A 16688-nucleotide genomic window follows, 5' to 3' on the forward strand; every position below is an offset into this window, starting at 1 on the left:
GTTTTCCTCCTTTTATTTTTAAAATAAAAAAAAAAAGATGGAATTGAAGAAAAAAAAAAAAAAAAAAAAACTATCCCATCCAGACAAAGCTGAGAAACCTCCTCAGCAGAGCAGAAAAGTTTCCCCTTTCTGTGGAAATAGTTCTCCCAAATCTAGAATTTATTTTATTTATTTATTTATTTATTTATGTTTTGGTACTGGCAATTGACCTCAGGACCTTGTGCTTGCCAGGCAGGTGCTTATGCCATCAAGCTATATCCCTGGCCCTAGAATTGATTTTCGAACACGTACACAGACACACACACACACACACACACACACACACACACACACAAAGGGTATTATTTATTTTAAAATATTTTTGTACCATAGTATAAAAAATGCAGGTCATTAAAATGGACTATAAAAGAACATACAGCACTGATAATTTTTTATTTTACTATGTAAGGACATTGCAAGTATTGCCACCTCAACATCGCTATCATTCCATAAAGAAAGAAAATATTTTGACATTGAAAAAAATAGGAAGAAAAACTTTTTAAATGAATGATAAAGAGAGTTTTGTGACCTTACATGCAAACCTAAGTTGTGCTACTTTTTCTTATTTTGCACCCAGCCAGGAGAAACTCAGTCACAGTCTGGCTCTTGGCTTTGCAATATGAAGCCCAAGTTCTTCTGGGATGCTGCCCAGAATTTAGAAATGTCTTTACTACTATCACTGTGTTTTCACTCTCTGCCTGTTTTTCTCTGACAGAGCTCTATCAGAAAAGATTGTCTCAGTCCTTCCAAGGATGAAATGTCCACATCAGCTGGAACCCCATCAGATCCAAGGGATGGATTTTATTCACATATTTCCTGTTGTGCAGGTGAGATCTTCCATGTGGTTTCTTGTCCTCGGAACATCAAAGTTCCTATAATAGATCTGGCTTTTGGATCGTCTGGCCTGCATCCTTGGCTTAATGGATGTGGAATGGATTTGTTGCAGCAGAACATGATAGTGTTTCACTATTTTGAAAAAGTTTCCAGTACTCCATATACCCTAGTTCCGTGGTGGTGAACCTATGGCACACATGTCACTTTTCTTTTAACATAACAGATGTTAATGTATAAGTTGTTTTTCTCTAAACTAAATCATCAACATTCAGGTTTATTTGCAGTGTTGGTACTTTGTAATAAGTAAGTGGGTTTTGGGTTGCAGTTTGGATGCTCATTTCTAAAAATGTTCACCAACATTGCCCTGGTATTACACTGTTACTTGTTATGTATGGGTGGAGGTACAACTTCATTTTTATTTATGGGTGATAAAATAAAATATGGGTGAACCTTATATAAGGTACTACCCATTTTTATTTATGGGTGAAGGTACAACCCCAGAGCCCTGCTGTAACCTCTTCCAACTTACTGTTCAGCTTCAGTTCATTCTTTGCTTTTTTTTTTATTCTAGCCCTTCTTACTTTGTTCCAGTTTTCCTGTACTTAGGCTTTCTCCTGCCATCAAGCTTTTGCATATCCTAATTCTTCGGGCTGGAATGCTCTTCCCTTCTTTCCTTATGTGCTTAAAATTCACGTTCATCCTTCAGGTCTTGATTCTGCCAGTCCTTCTCAAGAAAGCTTTCTTGGACTGCTTAATCTAAAACAAGTTCCTTTGCTCTATTCCTCATATAGCCACATTCCCTTCCTTCACGGGAAACTTCCTTCCTGGAGTTTATAAGCATGTATATTGATATGTATGATTATTTATCTGTCTCTCCCCTGAGACTGTAAGCTTCATGAGGGCAGGCATCATGGTTGTCTTGTTCACTCTGTCTCAAGTAGCTATCAGCATGTCTGGCAATTTGTAGGCCCTTAGTCATTATTTGATTGTTAAAAGTCTCCTGGGAGACTTCTCTCTGGCAAGCTTTTTCCCAAGACTGTGATTAAGTGGCCTTTGCTGTCAGCTTCCTATACTCTATGTAGTTCTTGTTTCTGGACTTCCTAGGCACCTGGAAAAGAGGAAGAGCAGAGGAACTTATATTTGTTTCTGCTGTGTAAACAGTACTTTGTGTCTGATCCTCAAAGTGTTTTTGTTTTAAACATCTATTATAATTCCAGTCCTACTTTTGAGGAAGGAGAGACGCAGACTGATCAGTTTGCTGAGGTCAGAGAAGTAGTGGATGGACAAGTAAAGATTCTAGTCTGAACACTGTCTGAGTTTTATGCCTTCCTGTTCCACCAGTCATACAGCCCGGAGAAGATGGTTGCGCAGTCCTTGCTAGAATGTCCCCTGATTTTGCAGTAGGATTACATAGTGTAGGAGTTAAAATCACAGACTTTGGAGACTCCCTAGGTTTGTGCCTTGCCCCACAATCTGGGCATGGTGGTACATACCTCTGATTCCAGCACTCTGGGAAGCTGAGTTAGGCTGAGTCTCAAAATCAGAATTTTGAGACCTTGTCTCATAATAAAAGTAAATGAAAAAAGAACTGGGTATGTAGCTCACTATAAAGGCTCTGGGTTTAGTCTTATTTTGACAAAATGAAATAAAAAGCTTTACCTCTGTGACTTTCTGGACATGTGACCTTTAATGCTTTAAGTTTTTTCTACACCATGCACTCCTTTCTGCACTCTTATCTGCAGTTCAGGATCTTCCACAGGTTGTGGGTATGTGCACATGTGTGTTTGTGCTCTTGTGTTTTAATTACTTGGAGTTTAAGTTGGATAAAAGATCAGTTGCTTCTGGATATCAACCCAGTAAAGCTGAAAAGAGCTTCCCAGCTTTGTGGCTACAGAAGGATGAACAAATTATATTGTCTGTGTCTCAGCTTCTGTAAAACTCAGCTAGTGTCCTCTACCTTATAATGTTTTAAAGATTAAGAGACTATTATATCAGGATAATCCAGTGCCTTGGATTCTTAGTACACACTGTTTTCAAATCATAATATTGTGGGGATTTTCTTCATTATCAAATGAAGGGTTGTGTGAGATATTGTCTGTGACTCTTTCCCCTTTCCCTGTTCAGTGGTGCAAGCAGCACAGGAAAGAGTTTACATTAAGAGCTGCCACTAGGGCCAGTAGTTGGAGGAATAGTTACGTTTACCTTGTGCTTCAGATATTTACAGAGCACTCTTGTGATTTTGTTTGCTCCTGTTACAGCTCTGTACAATCACTAATATCACGGAACAGATGATCTTCCTTTTTCAGAGAGACTGAGGCGTGAGGACGTGAAGTACAGCTTCAAAACACCTATGCAGCTACTCAGCAGTGGTCCCACTGGGTCTTACCATCTTGGGTACCCTGCCAGCTGCTTTTCTATGAGGACAGCTGTGCTGATCGTGTTCAGAAGATGCGTTATCTCTGAGTAGGACTTCGCCACAGTGAGATTTTGTTCCTGTTGACTCACATTTTCTCACTTCTTTCTCCAGTGGCTGGTGAAACGAGCTATAGAAACAAAAGAAGAAATGGGTGACTACATCCGTTCCTACTCTATATCCCAATTCCAGAAAACCTACAGTCTCCCTGAGGTCAGTTTTGTACTTGCCTTTTTTCTCCACTGGGAATAAGTGTACACTTAGAGACTCCCAGGAAGGAGGATGTTAAGCTTACTTTGCCTCTTTTTGGTCTCACCCCAGCATTGAAATGGGCCTGTGGTTCAATAGAAGTGTCTCTTGCAATGGCCATGGAATGTTAAGCCCTGTAATGTTGTCATTTTCTTTGAATTTTGATACTTGATGCAGAACTATTAAACAACAAAAATGAGAGTGTATTTCTGTGTAAAGTTTTTTGAGAGATTACTTGCTTAGGATATTTCTATGGTAATGATTTATAATAATTAAACAGCAGTCGTAATAGCTAAGCACTATGGAATACTTCATGCCAATATGTCATACGCCTTCTGTTCCATCTAATGGGTATTATTGTCCTTGTTTTGCTGTGGTAACTTGCCTTAACTGTTATACGCCATGGCCTTCCTTCTTACCAGCTGAACGGATCTGTACTGGGGGCATCTGCAGAGATCCTAGCCTTTTTCTTGGAGAGTACAGTACATTCCTATTTGTTAGAAAGTTGATATGGCTTGAGGTGATAATCTAAGTGTCAGTTTATACGGAAGAATTTTGAGGAGTCCTGTTGGGTTTTAATCTTTCTATGGGCTTGGTTTAATTCCTGTGTTTGTCTTTCAGGATGATGACTTCATAAAGAGAAAAGATAAGGCCATCAAGACGGTGGCCAACCTCTCAGTAAGTTCCCTTGCCCATATTCTTCTCTCTTGGCACTGCAGTCTCTAGGAGCCCTTTGTTTGACTCAATAGATCAGCTGCTTGGATTGCCCAGGAGCTGAGTTTCGATAGGTGTTTGAGGGAAGCCCCGGCTGCTGCAGTGTGTTCATTGCCAGGACACCACTATAAGTAGAATCTCCCATCACCAGTGCCTGAGAGCTTGCTTTCAGTTTTAAGGGAGAAATATCCAAACGCAAATTGCTTTCTCATTTGTTCCAGTAGCAGGAATAAATTTTGAATTGCTCCAGAGAGCAGATGATGAACTGGAAATTATAAATGGTAGGTAATGCCGCAGAAACTGATCAGTTTCTGAGTCTTGTATGGGGAACTATGGGGTGGCCTTTGTCACCACACTCAGTGCAGCTTAGTCATTGGGAGTGTATATACCTGCACCCATTCCCCAGCATTTCTTTTTTTGAGACAGGGTCTCGCTATATAGTTCAGGCTGGCCTTAAACTCACTGTGTAGCCCAGGCTGGTCTTGAACTCACTATCTAGCCCAGACTGTCCTTGAACTCAGTGATCCTCTTGCCTCAGCCTCCAGAGTGCTGAGGTTACAGGCTTGTGCCAGTACCCCCGGCAAGCTGGTGCTATTCGAAATACTGTGAACCAGAGCCAAGGGAACATTGATAGTAGCACTTCCCATCCCCGATAGGAATAAAGCCCTTGTGCCTTGATGTACACTCTTGCAGAAATAATGGATAGTATTATTTTGCATTTTGTTTACTTCATCTAAATGGTACTGTGTCTAAAGTTTTACTCAGTTTTGTTTGTAAGATTCAGCCAGACCTATGTATGTAGCATTAGTTGATTTTTATAGTTGCACTGTCTATTAATATGTTGCCCAGCTTCAATATGAGATACATTTTTTTATGTAGGTTATTTGGGTAGCATTGTGAGTTAAAGGTTGAATTTGTCTGGCGTTTGTGGCTTTGTGAACTAGCCGTGGAGTTTTTCTGTAAAAGCAATTCTAAAATGGCTTACCTTAAGAATAAGTTTGTGGTCTCCCAAATGATTACCCTGAAAAGAACAATAGTTATTGTTGATGAAAAACATGAAGGGCTCACGGAAAACTGGAATGTCTATTACACTTTATAGTTGTAATCTGTGTCTTTTCCTCAGCTACATTGTGGAAATGGAAGGGGTGGAAAACCTTTAAGATAGTGACACTTGGCTCTTTTCAGATTTGGTGGCAGTGTTAAATAGTAAGAAGAAATGGTACGACACCAGAGTAATTTTCTTTCTTAGTTATGAAACAGTGTTAAAGTGTAAACAATGTTACAACATTCTTAAAATTTTTTAAAAGAGATTGGCGATATAGAGGGAAAAATGAGCATTAATCTCACAATGCAGAAACAACCATTTTTAATGCTTGTATTTCTTCTGTGTTTTTAATGTGAATTATGACTGAATTGGAATTTTTTTATTTTGGTACCGGGAATCAAACCCAGGACCTTGCACTTGCCAAGCAGGCGCTTGTGCTGCTGAGCTATATCCCCAACCCTGGAATCATAATTTAAATATAATTTTGTCAGTTTATTTTTGCTTGCCAATACAGTACTTCTGTAGCATGGTTCACAAACTTAAGTCTTTCCACAATTCAGGTCGCAAACCAAATTGGGCAAGAATCAAATTTCCCCATAAGGTCAACATTGAACCTAACCATTGAATTTGATTTGGTTCTCATTCAATTTGGTTTGCCACCAGAATCACGGAAAGAATTAAGTCCATGAACCAAAGTACAGGGTCTTGTATATACTATTAAAGATTCCTCTTCAACAGTTTTGCTCATGAAATGATAACTAAATAGTTTGCTGTGCTGTTACCTTCTCCTGTCTTAGGTGATATTTTATATCTCGAAAGAGTGACAGCATTTCTTTTGGGGCAGGAAATTGGGGGTCTGGTAGCTGGAGGGGAGGAGAAGAGAAATTTTTACTACTAACTGTACTGTTTCAATTTCATGCTAAGTTTGTATGTCACCTACTCAAAAATAGTAAGTACAAGTTAAAATTTTAATGTTTACCTGAATAATCTTCATATATAAATCTTACCCTGAGCCTTGGATATAGAGCGAGACCATACCCAAATACATTATTAAGCCACATGACTCAGAAATTAAAAAGGTCCACATAGCTGTTGAACTTCCTATCAGTAAAATTGGGCCTGGCATCTATCATCTCTTATACCCATGAAACAGTTATAGAACATTAGAGATACATTATTTCTTTTTGTCATTTGTAATAGAGTATTTTTTTTTTTAATCCACTTTTGTTTGGCGATGTGACTGCACAGAATTTGAGGAGATATAACTGTGCAGGGTGTCACTTTCCTGTAATCCCAGCACTTGGAAGGCTGAGGCAGGAGGATTGCCATGAGTCTAAGGCCAGCCTGGGCTACATAGAGTGTTCAAGACCAGCATGAACTTGACATTATTACCCTATATCAAAAAGACAAGCAAACAAACAAGAATTTGAGGAGATACTGATAATGGAGAAGGTCCCCAAACATTATTCTGAATGTTTATAATTCATCTAGTTCTCATAGCAATCCCATGAAATAGTAGCATTCCTTTATAAATGAGGAAACTGAGTAGCACAGATAGTCCCAAAAAGGTCATGTCTAGAGCCATGATTAAACCTGGTTAATTGCTCTGCCAAGACCCTCTGTTTGTGGCTAATTAGAAAATAATGTCAGAATATAGGAAAACAGGAAAAAAAATGAGTCTCTTCAGTTAGAATTTGTATTTCTTAGTTCATTTTCTTCTCTATGTGTAAACTTAATCCTTACTTGACTGGCAGACATTTTTAGCAGGAATGGTAAAGAGATTTTATGGATTGGCTAGAGGTTACCTTCGGGTATTTTCTCCTTTTCTCACGTACTGAAAACACTTCTTAGTTCAGAAGCTGTCATGGGTTTCTTAGCTGAGCTCCATTGCTATTAATGTTCGTCCTTTTCTGTTGCCACTTTTGCACGTACTTCCTTAGCTGGTTTGAAATGAGTCACAGAAGTTTGCAGGATATGCCAAGGCTATAGTGCACATATTGTGAACCAAATTATGAACTGAACAGCTTGCAGTTTGTTGTATTTGCCCCAAGGAAAATCCTTCCTTTCTTGGAGGGAAGGAAGGCTTCAGTTCTGGAGGGTGTGTTCATCCCTTTCCAGCTATTTGCCCAGTGCTGCCTTGTAGATGTCTTGTTGGTGTTACTTGCCTGCTCCATACTGAAGAAACTAGAATCACAAATTTGTATGATGAATGGAAAGTTGAGGAATAAAATATGGTCAAGGTGTCTGGTTTCCAGACCCAGCCTTTTATAAAATATGTACAGTAGGTAGCTGCTGTGTGTTTATGGAATGCCTGGCATCTAATGAGGTATTAAGTCTTACTAACACTCAGAGAGTTATATACTATTAATTCTATTTTCAAAATTAGTAAATTGAAGTATAGAAAGGTTAATAAATTCCCTGTGTGGCTGCAGAGAAACGAAGAGACAACCAGATTGTGATCTACATCTGACTCCACAACAGGGACTAGTACTTCTTCCGTTTTCTCACTCTTTTCCTGGTGTCTACTTGCCACACATTCTTGGGACTTGTTTTTGCAGTAATGTACACGTGCTGACTTATTTCTGGACTCTGATGTATTATTCATCTGGGTTCCAGAGACTCAAATACTGATCCATAGTGGTTGGACCTGCTTCCATCTCTTCAGTCCTTGAGGGCATGATCTGTGACAGATCCCATTTGCCGATGGGAGAATCATTGCCAGGTGGAGGCTGTCCTGATGCTTTCTTTCTTTATCTGTCACTATGATACCATGGTGAGTCCACCAGTACACTTTCACTTATTCTGGCTTACACATAACCTCTTTTTGAGAAATAGATGTTAAATAGTTTATTCTTGCCTTTGGCCATCCTTAGAAAACTGTTCCAGTCCTTTGCATTTGTCTTTGGCTGTGTTGTCCATCCAGTTTTCTGGTGCATGATTTTTGTTTTAAAAAGGTTATTTTTCTTTAGTACTAATACTGGAGTACTGATAATGAAATATTAGGAAATGAAAAACTACAAATATTAAATCACCCATGATACCACCAATAAGTATAATCCCCGACATAATAAGTAGGAAAGAGAGAGGTAGGGATATTACTATATAGAAAGTGTGGGGAAAAAAAACCAACTTTGCAATATATTCTGTTTTGTTGCTTGCTTGTTTTGCTTAACAATAGATTGAGAATATCTTTCCATGCCAATAAATGTATATCCATAGGCTCTTTTAGTGGTTGAAGATTATTTGTTGCAGGGAACTAATTCAGCTCATTTAGCTGGCATCTTTTTTCCTCTTGATTGTTATGTAGGACATCCTCATAGCTAAGTTTTCTTTTATCTCTATTTACTAAGATATATTTCATAAAACGGAATTGGGTCAAATATTATGCTATTAGTATTACTTGCCAGATCCCCAAGTAGAAAGCTGTAATGAACTTTAGCTTTTGAGCTCATCATTTTGGGTATTCTCTTTGTTTGCGGCTCATTTGTTTTTTTCCTGGAGATTATTCTCAATATTTCTGCTTTTTTATTTGAATGTTACTTTCTTCTTCACAACCTTTTTTTTTTTTTTTTTTTTTTCACAAAATAGTTACCTATTTTACACAAGGTCTCTTCTCTGGGAGGTGGTATTTGGAGAGGCCATAACACATGGAAACTCGCCAGTATAGGACTCCTCATTCCCCTTCCACTTCTCTATCATAATCATAACCATCTCATTTGTCTTACTTGTGCTATTACACCACTTGCTTCTTTCTCTTTTGAGCAGTCAGCCCTTCATATCCGTGAAAAATGTTCCTATGAATGAGGTCTTTTACTTGCTCTTAACTTAGAGGTAGAATACTTATATATTTTACCCAAAGCTTATAAGTATATATATAAAAATATATATGTGTGTGTGTATGTATATATGTATATATATGTGTGTGTATGTGTATACATACATATATATGCGTTATGTTTAGAATTTTACATGAGAATAGAGAAGACAAAAGAAGAAGGAAAGAACAAAGAGACTTTTTAGAGCTTCCAACTGGAAGGAAATGCTTTGTTGAATTTCCTGGATCACCTAAGAGAACATTTAAAATTCCTGCTGCAGTGTTTCCTTTCACAGGGAGTGCTTTGAGGGAGAGCTTTTCACCCAATATTTATAATGTAAATGTGATAGTAAAGCAATAGAGTACATTTTCCTAATAATAACATATGTACATCCATCTACAGGTATGTTATATATGTCAATATTTTATGGATAATAAATATATATATATATATATATGTATATATATCTTTGCTCCTTCTTGTGTCAGGTACTATTAAATATATTGATTAGTCCTCACAGTTCTTCTTATACCTGTTTTACAGATGGGAAGCCACAAAAGTTAAAGTAACAGAGGGAGGAAAATGTTGTCTCCTGAGAGCTGAGTATCACTGACCCACTAGCGCTCTTGACTGTAGAATGCCAGATTGATAGTGGCTGTTTCACAGCCAGCTCCATTTTCAGTAAAGTAGGTGTCTGTGGTAATTGTGCAGAGAGCGATCAGGGACTTGTTGTAGACCCTACAGTGGTGCAGTGAGTTCTGCTTCCCTGCGCTGCCATTTGGAGTGTGGACTCAGAGATGTGCCTCTGACAGGTGGAACCAGCTAACCAGACCTGCAAATTGAGACCTGATTCTCAGGGTGCAGGAGTGCAAAAGGGTCTCCTTAATTTTTTTTTTAAATCCACTCCTATGTCCTTTATCTCCTGCCAAGACAAAATAGCAGAATCCACAATGAAGGATGGTCAGAATTGAGACATAATACATTTTACAAAGTGCTTCTGAGTCCATTTCTTGTGTCTTCTTGTCTCTGTCATTTACTAGCTTGGTAACCACAGGCAAGTTTAACTTACTTGCCTCAATTTTATATAGACAGCAAGGATAACTATGTCTATGTGCGTAAGAATCAAATGGGCAACACAGAGAAAGCAGTCTACCTGCCCGGCACGTACTGACCATTAATAAATGACAGCCATTGCCACCGTGGTCACTGTTAGTGACAGAAGAGTAAGTTGGTTCTGTGTATCTGTTTTTAAAAGACCATAATCATGTATAAAGCATGATTTTTAGAAATCAATTAATAAATCTTAGACTTGAAATTACTGACACAATTATGTTACCAAGTCAGTATGTTTATTGGTTTAAAAGAACACAAAGAATGAGAGACTGGGAATATCCTCCCAGATTTGTTAGTCCATGCTCATTTTACAGATAAGGAAACAGGCCTGTTGAGGGAACCTTTTTCTCAAGTTCATATAGCTGGTTAGTGGCAGAGATTGGACAACCTTCCTGACTACTGTTGCTTTAAAGAGTGATTTAGCAATAGTTATTTTATAGTGGCCTAGAAAACTCTAGCATTTAGGTCTTTATTGTTTAATAAACTATTATAATGATCCATATGGCTGCTACAAGTTGAATAATACATCTTGTGAGAGGGCTAAATCAAATGGCTGATGGGTAGTTAAAATGTCTGCATAGGCAAATTAGTATAGTAGAAAGCTTTGGGGATTAGAAGCCAAGGAACCTATGGGTTAATACTAGGCATAATACTATTCTAGGGATCTTACAAAATATTTCATCTCTGCTTCCTTGTTAAAAGTAAAACTTATTATGCGCCTTGACTCTACTTCACAGTGTGGTTATAAAATTCAGTCAGTTCATGGACTTAATTCTTTCTACGATTCTAGTTGCAAGCCAGATTGGATGAGAAGCACATCGGTTTTCCCCATAAGGTCAGTATTGAACTTTATTGGGAAGTAACCATTGAATTTGATTTAGTTCTGGTCCAGTTTGGTTTGTGACCAGAATCATGTAAAGAATTGAGTTGAACTGAAGAACAGTTTTATATGAAGGTTTATACTCTAAAGTGGAAAGTATATAAAAAGCCAGCATTGTTATTGTTTGGCAGGATAAAAAGTACTTTGAACTGTTGTTTGCAGTATTCTGTTATTTTAAAATCAGTCCTTTTTTAGAAGAATCCAATTTCCTGTCTTGGGTCATTGACTCTTTCAATGGTAACTAAGGAAGATGGCAGTTAAGCTCAATTATATAGCACTCCTATAATAGTAGTGCTATTTTAGTTGTATTTATTTATAATAGAGCTATTCAATTTCAGTGAACATTAAATTACACACAATAACTACATCATTATATTTTTCACTTAACTATAAGTCTGTTTATGTTATTTATAGCTTGCCATTCATGTGAACACCAGAGCAAAGCAGAGAATATTGGTGGCAGCAGTTTGTGGGGACAGCCCTGCAGAATCATCCAGGCCATCTTACTTTCCCTGTTCCACAGAATTGTCGAGATCTTATAGAGTGTGTCACAGATAGTTTGAAACTTTAAAATTGAAAGTAAAATAGAAATAACCAGAGAATTTTGGAGGGGAGGGGGGCAATTCTAATTGGAATAAAATGCCACTATATTCATTTGGGGTAGAATGACAAAGCAAGTCACCTGGGGATAAAAGTCTACATTTATTGAACACCCACTTATATACCTCATACTATGTATATAATGTGTGTGTATAAAGTCACTTCAAGATGTGTGCGATACAAAATAGATCTATATTTACTTCTACATTTTTATGTAAAACATTTTTATCTATTTGAGCTAAGCAGTGGCACAAGCCTGTTATCCTAGACTTGAGGCTAAAGTAGAGGGGTTTCTTGAGCCTAGAAGTTTGAAACCAATGTAGATAACATAAGATCTGAATGTTTTTAGTCACTCTACTTTTCTGGTATTAGAATCTAAACGAATTGAAATCTCCTTTGACATACAGAAATTTTATTTGTAAGACTCTGTTAACACAAGTCTGTGATGGGTGAACTGGTTTGTGGCTCTGAGTGGTAGAAGGGTCTTGATTATGTAATGACCTCACTTGAAATCTTGGGTTCAAGACTAAAAAAACTTTAGAGGAGAAAGCAAATTCCTTGTTTCTCAGGTAGAGTCAGTATTATAAAGGTCTCAGTTCTTCCCAAAGGAATATAAATTTGGTGTGATTCTAATAAAAAAAATCAAGTGTTTTTTATAGTGAACTTGAAGGGCTGATACTAAAGTAGGAAATGTTTAAGGTAGAGAAAATGCAAAAGGTAGGAAATTCAAAAAAAGAACGGTGGAGAGACAGGATGGGGAATTATAAAGCAAAACAGATTAAAGAAACACATTGTGAGGAGAAATGTGTGCAAAATTCAGTACCATTTCAAATTCGCAGTAGGATGGACTTTTAAATTGACAGTGTTGGGATTCTTAATTTTCTATTCAGAAAAACGTTGGATTTCCATCTTTCATTATACCAAAAACATTTGCATAGGTTAAAAGTCCAGATGTAAACTATAAGCTAAACATAATCTATAAAAGTAACATGAGTTTTTTTTAAACAATCTGTGGAATAAGAAGTGAAGCAGGTGTGGTGGGAGGTGCAAAAGCTGTAGAATCACTCGTTTTAGTCCAGTCGGGGCAGCTTGGAGACCTAATGAAACCTTGGCTCAGTGTAAAAAGTAAAGGGATGTTGGTGGTGTGGTAACTCAGTGCAAAGGCCCTCAGTTCAACCACCAGTACTGCCAAAAATAAATAAAATAAAATAATAAAAATCTAGGTACTGTAAAGAAAACGATTGATAAAACTGAAAATGTAAGAAATTGAAATGTCATAGAACCAAAACCCATAAATTGAAAGCTGATAAACTTTAGTACTTGGGTGAAGATATTTGCTACAGAGGTAGAAATGAAGGGCTGGAGGTGTAGCTCAGCGGCACAGCGCCTGCCTTGCAAGTGTGAGGTCCTGAGTTCAATTCCCAGTACCAAAAAAAAAGAAGTAGAAGTAAAAAGAACAGTACTGAGATTATAAAGCATGCTTGCAAATTACAAGAAAATGATACTGGGCATGGTGGCACATGTCTGTAATCCCAGTGCTTCCTGCTGAGCCAGGAAGATTGCTTGAGTTTGAGGCCAACCTGGGCTACAAAGTAAGTTCAAGGCCAGCCTGAACTGTGGAGGACAACACTGTCTCAAGAAGACAAAAAAAACAAGAGAAGTTAATCAGTAGAAGAACAGAATATGAATGATATATATGGCAATAAATAAGATTCCCAGTTCCACTAATAATTTAGGCAGTATAGATCAAAGTAGTGAAGTGTTTTGTACCTATAAGATATATAAAAATTAAAAGCTTATAAATATTGCTGTTGCCAAAGTTATGGTTAACAAATTGGTAGGCACTTAAGTCAGTAGTTTGTTTCTTTGGCTCAGCCTGGTGGGTAAACATCCTTCCCTTCGAACCAGTGAATTTACTTCTAAGTTTCTGCATTACTGATTTACTTTGACATAAGGACAAGCATTGTTTATAATGAAGAACGTGAAAGTTACCTGAATATGCTTCAGTAGATTAGATAAACTAGGCAATAGCTATCTGCTTTAAAGAATATTACATCTAGTTTAAAAGGATGAAGTGGCTTTGTGTGTTGATTTTTTTTTTTCGTGGAAATCACCAATATATAGTATTAAGAAAAAAATAGTTGTAGGACATTGTATCATTATATTTTCCCTTACATAGGCAAACTATCTAAACATTGCATTACATACATGTGATTATGTAAATATCCAAAGGTTTGGAAGGATGTACACCTGTCAGCAGACAGTGGTGCCTGGAGGGAACTTCGATTTAGGGGAAGAGAGGGTAAGACAGGACTTTTTAAACAATTTGCATCCTTCATACTGTTTGAAACTTTTTAGAGGAATATATCCACTTGTAAAATTATGTAACTTAAAGCAAATATGGAACACGACAAAAAACTGAAGAGAATTTGATTGCTTTCTGAGGTTTGTTCCATTATTTTTATTTATACCACAGTAACAAGTCAGTGGCTGAGTTCACATCTGTGAATGATGTAGAAGGGTACCCAGCAAACAGTGTTAACTTGTTGGGCAGGGTTGGTGATCCATAAATGTAGGTACTTGGACCTTTTTCAGTGAGCAGTGATCATTGTAATAAACGATTAAAAGTGAAGGCCCTTCTTTTGTAGGCACTCACGTGCTGTGTAGGCAAAAACAAATCGTCTCAAGTAACCAGAAGTGCCATTCATGGTCTTACCCAAGCTTTCACAAGTCTTGTCTCTGTCTCATGTAGAACATGCTCCCTAAAAGCAGCTTCCCTGAATGCCATGTCCTACAGCAAAAGCACTCACAGTATTTGGGAAAGACCTGTAACCCTGCCTGGCTGGAGGCATCCAGCAGCCTGTGTAGGAGAGCCTTCTTACGCTTATGACTTGTCTGTCTCATCCACTTAGGATGTTTACAAGCCACGTCGGAAGTACAAACGCCAACAGGGGGCAGAGGAGCTGCTTGATGAAGAGTCTCGAATCCATGCGACACTTTTAGAATATGGCAGGTAATGAATGAGGCCCATTCTAGGTGTCCGTTTAATTAAAAAAAAAAAAACAAAAAAAAAACGCTGATTTAAATCTCTTTATTTGTATTAACTGGATTCTATCTGACCGTGTTTATTGTTTTTACCCCTGAGATTTCCAGCATCGGAGACTTGCCTCTCTCGTATTAGCTAAGTTTCTGTGGCTTGCCTTTGCAGTTGCCCTCTGGAAATGTGCTTATAACATTTGTAGAGGCTGTGACATATCTGACATTCAGGTCCTGCCACTTACTAAAACGTTCAGTAAACGGAAAATATGGAAGCACTTTCAGCAGTTTTATGCCATTAGAATAATAATTTTGGATTTGTGTGACTATTGTCCTAATTAGGGAAATGAAGACTTTAGAAGTAGTGTCGTTACTTCTTACCTAGTGTTTTTAAAAGTTATTTTATAACCTATTTTTACTTTTGAACCTTACAAGGACTGCTTCTGTCCATTAAATGTTTTGGTTAACACTAGATATTGACCTTCATTTATGTCCTGCATTCTCTACTTAGGATATCTGATCCCTTGATGTAAGTATATCTCCTCCTGCTCCTTCTGCTGTGCTGACAGAGGTTCCTGCTTTGCCTTACAGCCTAGCCCTTGTTGGGTGGCTGGAACTAACTGCACTTATTAGCATCTCCCTGAATGAGCATCTGATGGCTTCTTCCTTTAGGGTACTGGAGAAAACCAGGAGGAAGGAGATTAGGCTTAATGTTTATAATTTTCCAAGGAAAGGCAATGACTTTTTTATTTGAGATGATAATATGAAGGCAAGTCTTTCCTTCTGAAGGATAAAAACTAGTCTATCTAATAACAATCTGAGTTAGTTCGGGCCCTAAGCCAGATGTGACCATCATGATACCAGCTTTAATGTTAAAAATAAATATAAATAAAGCAAATTCCTCCTTCTAGGAGCTTAAGAGGCAGGCCTGAAAGATTATGTATAATAGGTAGTTATTTTACACTGTGTAATGAGTGTGCATTTGGTATAAATGAAGAAGCACACAACTGTGAGGGTAACCTGCTTTTAAGTGGTGAGAAGAGTTTTTCTCTATCTTTATAGAGGAATACATGGGACTTGGGGAAGGAGTCATTCAGATTTAGTTGTTTATTTCTCCATTTGGATAATTCATGAAGTGTCTGGGCCTTAGATAAGGGCTCACTACCTGAGGGTGTGTCCTCTGCCCCAAGGCTCTCCACAGAGTAAAGGCCTGGAAAAACAAGGAATGTTACAGATGCAAAGACATCAGTGGGAAGCTTTGGTGAGACCTTGTGTTGGTCAGGGTTCCCTGTGTGAGAACAGAATCCTGCTACTAGTTTCAGCAGAAGGATTTCACTGATCACAGTGAGTGATGGGCAGCAGGCTGATCTCCCAGGCCTCACAGTAGAGCTGGACCAAGGGAGCTGCTTCTGACTGCATGCTTAGGAAGCTAGCTAGCAACCTGGAGAATTAGGGAGCTGGTGCCACAGCTGCCCACAGCATACCATGCCACTTCTGCCCAAATCAGGAAGCCCTTGCTGCAAGACCAGGAAGCCGTTGTGATAGCTGCTACCTCAAAACCACACTCCTGTGCTCTTCAGTGGATCCTCTGTGCCCTCCTTTTCTCCTCATTTAGCTGTTCCTCATTCACAACTCCAACAAATGCTTCCAATTGATGAGACTAAACAGCAGTCAGAACCCTAGCTGTCAGAAGTATGGAAAATAGTCTTTTTTTTCCTGCTTCTGCAGTAGTACTACAAAAAGATACAATTGATATTGATTAGGCCAGTTCACAGAGTGTGCCCTAACGCCCTTTACAGAATTTGTGTGGAGACCTAAATAACTTTAGATTCAGTTTGCTGTACTTTAATGCTGCAATTTTGTGCCCAAAGGATGGTAACATTGCCTAGGTCTCCAGTTATGACAGAAAACTCAGGCTACATTTACAGCATCTTGATTTCTGCATTTTTT

General features: G+C 38.1%; 1 protein-coding gene across 2 annotated transcripts in view; it reads left to right on the forward strand.

The window, feature by feature from the left end:
• The window catches only part of Ccdc93 (coiled-coil domain containing 93), a 79723-nt gene that overhangs the window by 13152 nt on the left and 49883 nt on the right, over positions 1–16688 (forward strand). For both annotated transcript variants that reach the window (XM_005397689.2, XM_005397691.2), the window contains exons 4-7: positions 755–866; positions 3401–3499; positions 4157–4213; positions 14615–14715. In XM_005397689.2, the coding sequence (XP_005397746.1) occupies positions 755–866; positions 3401–3499; positions 4157–4213; positions 14615–14715 (369 nt within the window). The remainder of the gene's footprint in view (positions 1–754; positions 867–3400; positions 3500–4156; positions 4214–14614; positions 14716–16688) is intronic.

Source organism: Chinchilla lanigera, unplaced genomic scaffold (genome assembly GCF_000276665.1).
Source record: "Chinchilla lanigera isolate Chin_1 unplaced genomic scaffold, ChiLan1.0 scaffold00058, whole genome shotgun sequence".
NCBI lineage: Eukaryota > Metazoa > Chordata > Mammalia > Rodentia > Chinchillidae > Chinchilla > Chinchilla lanigera.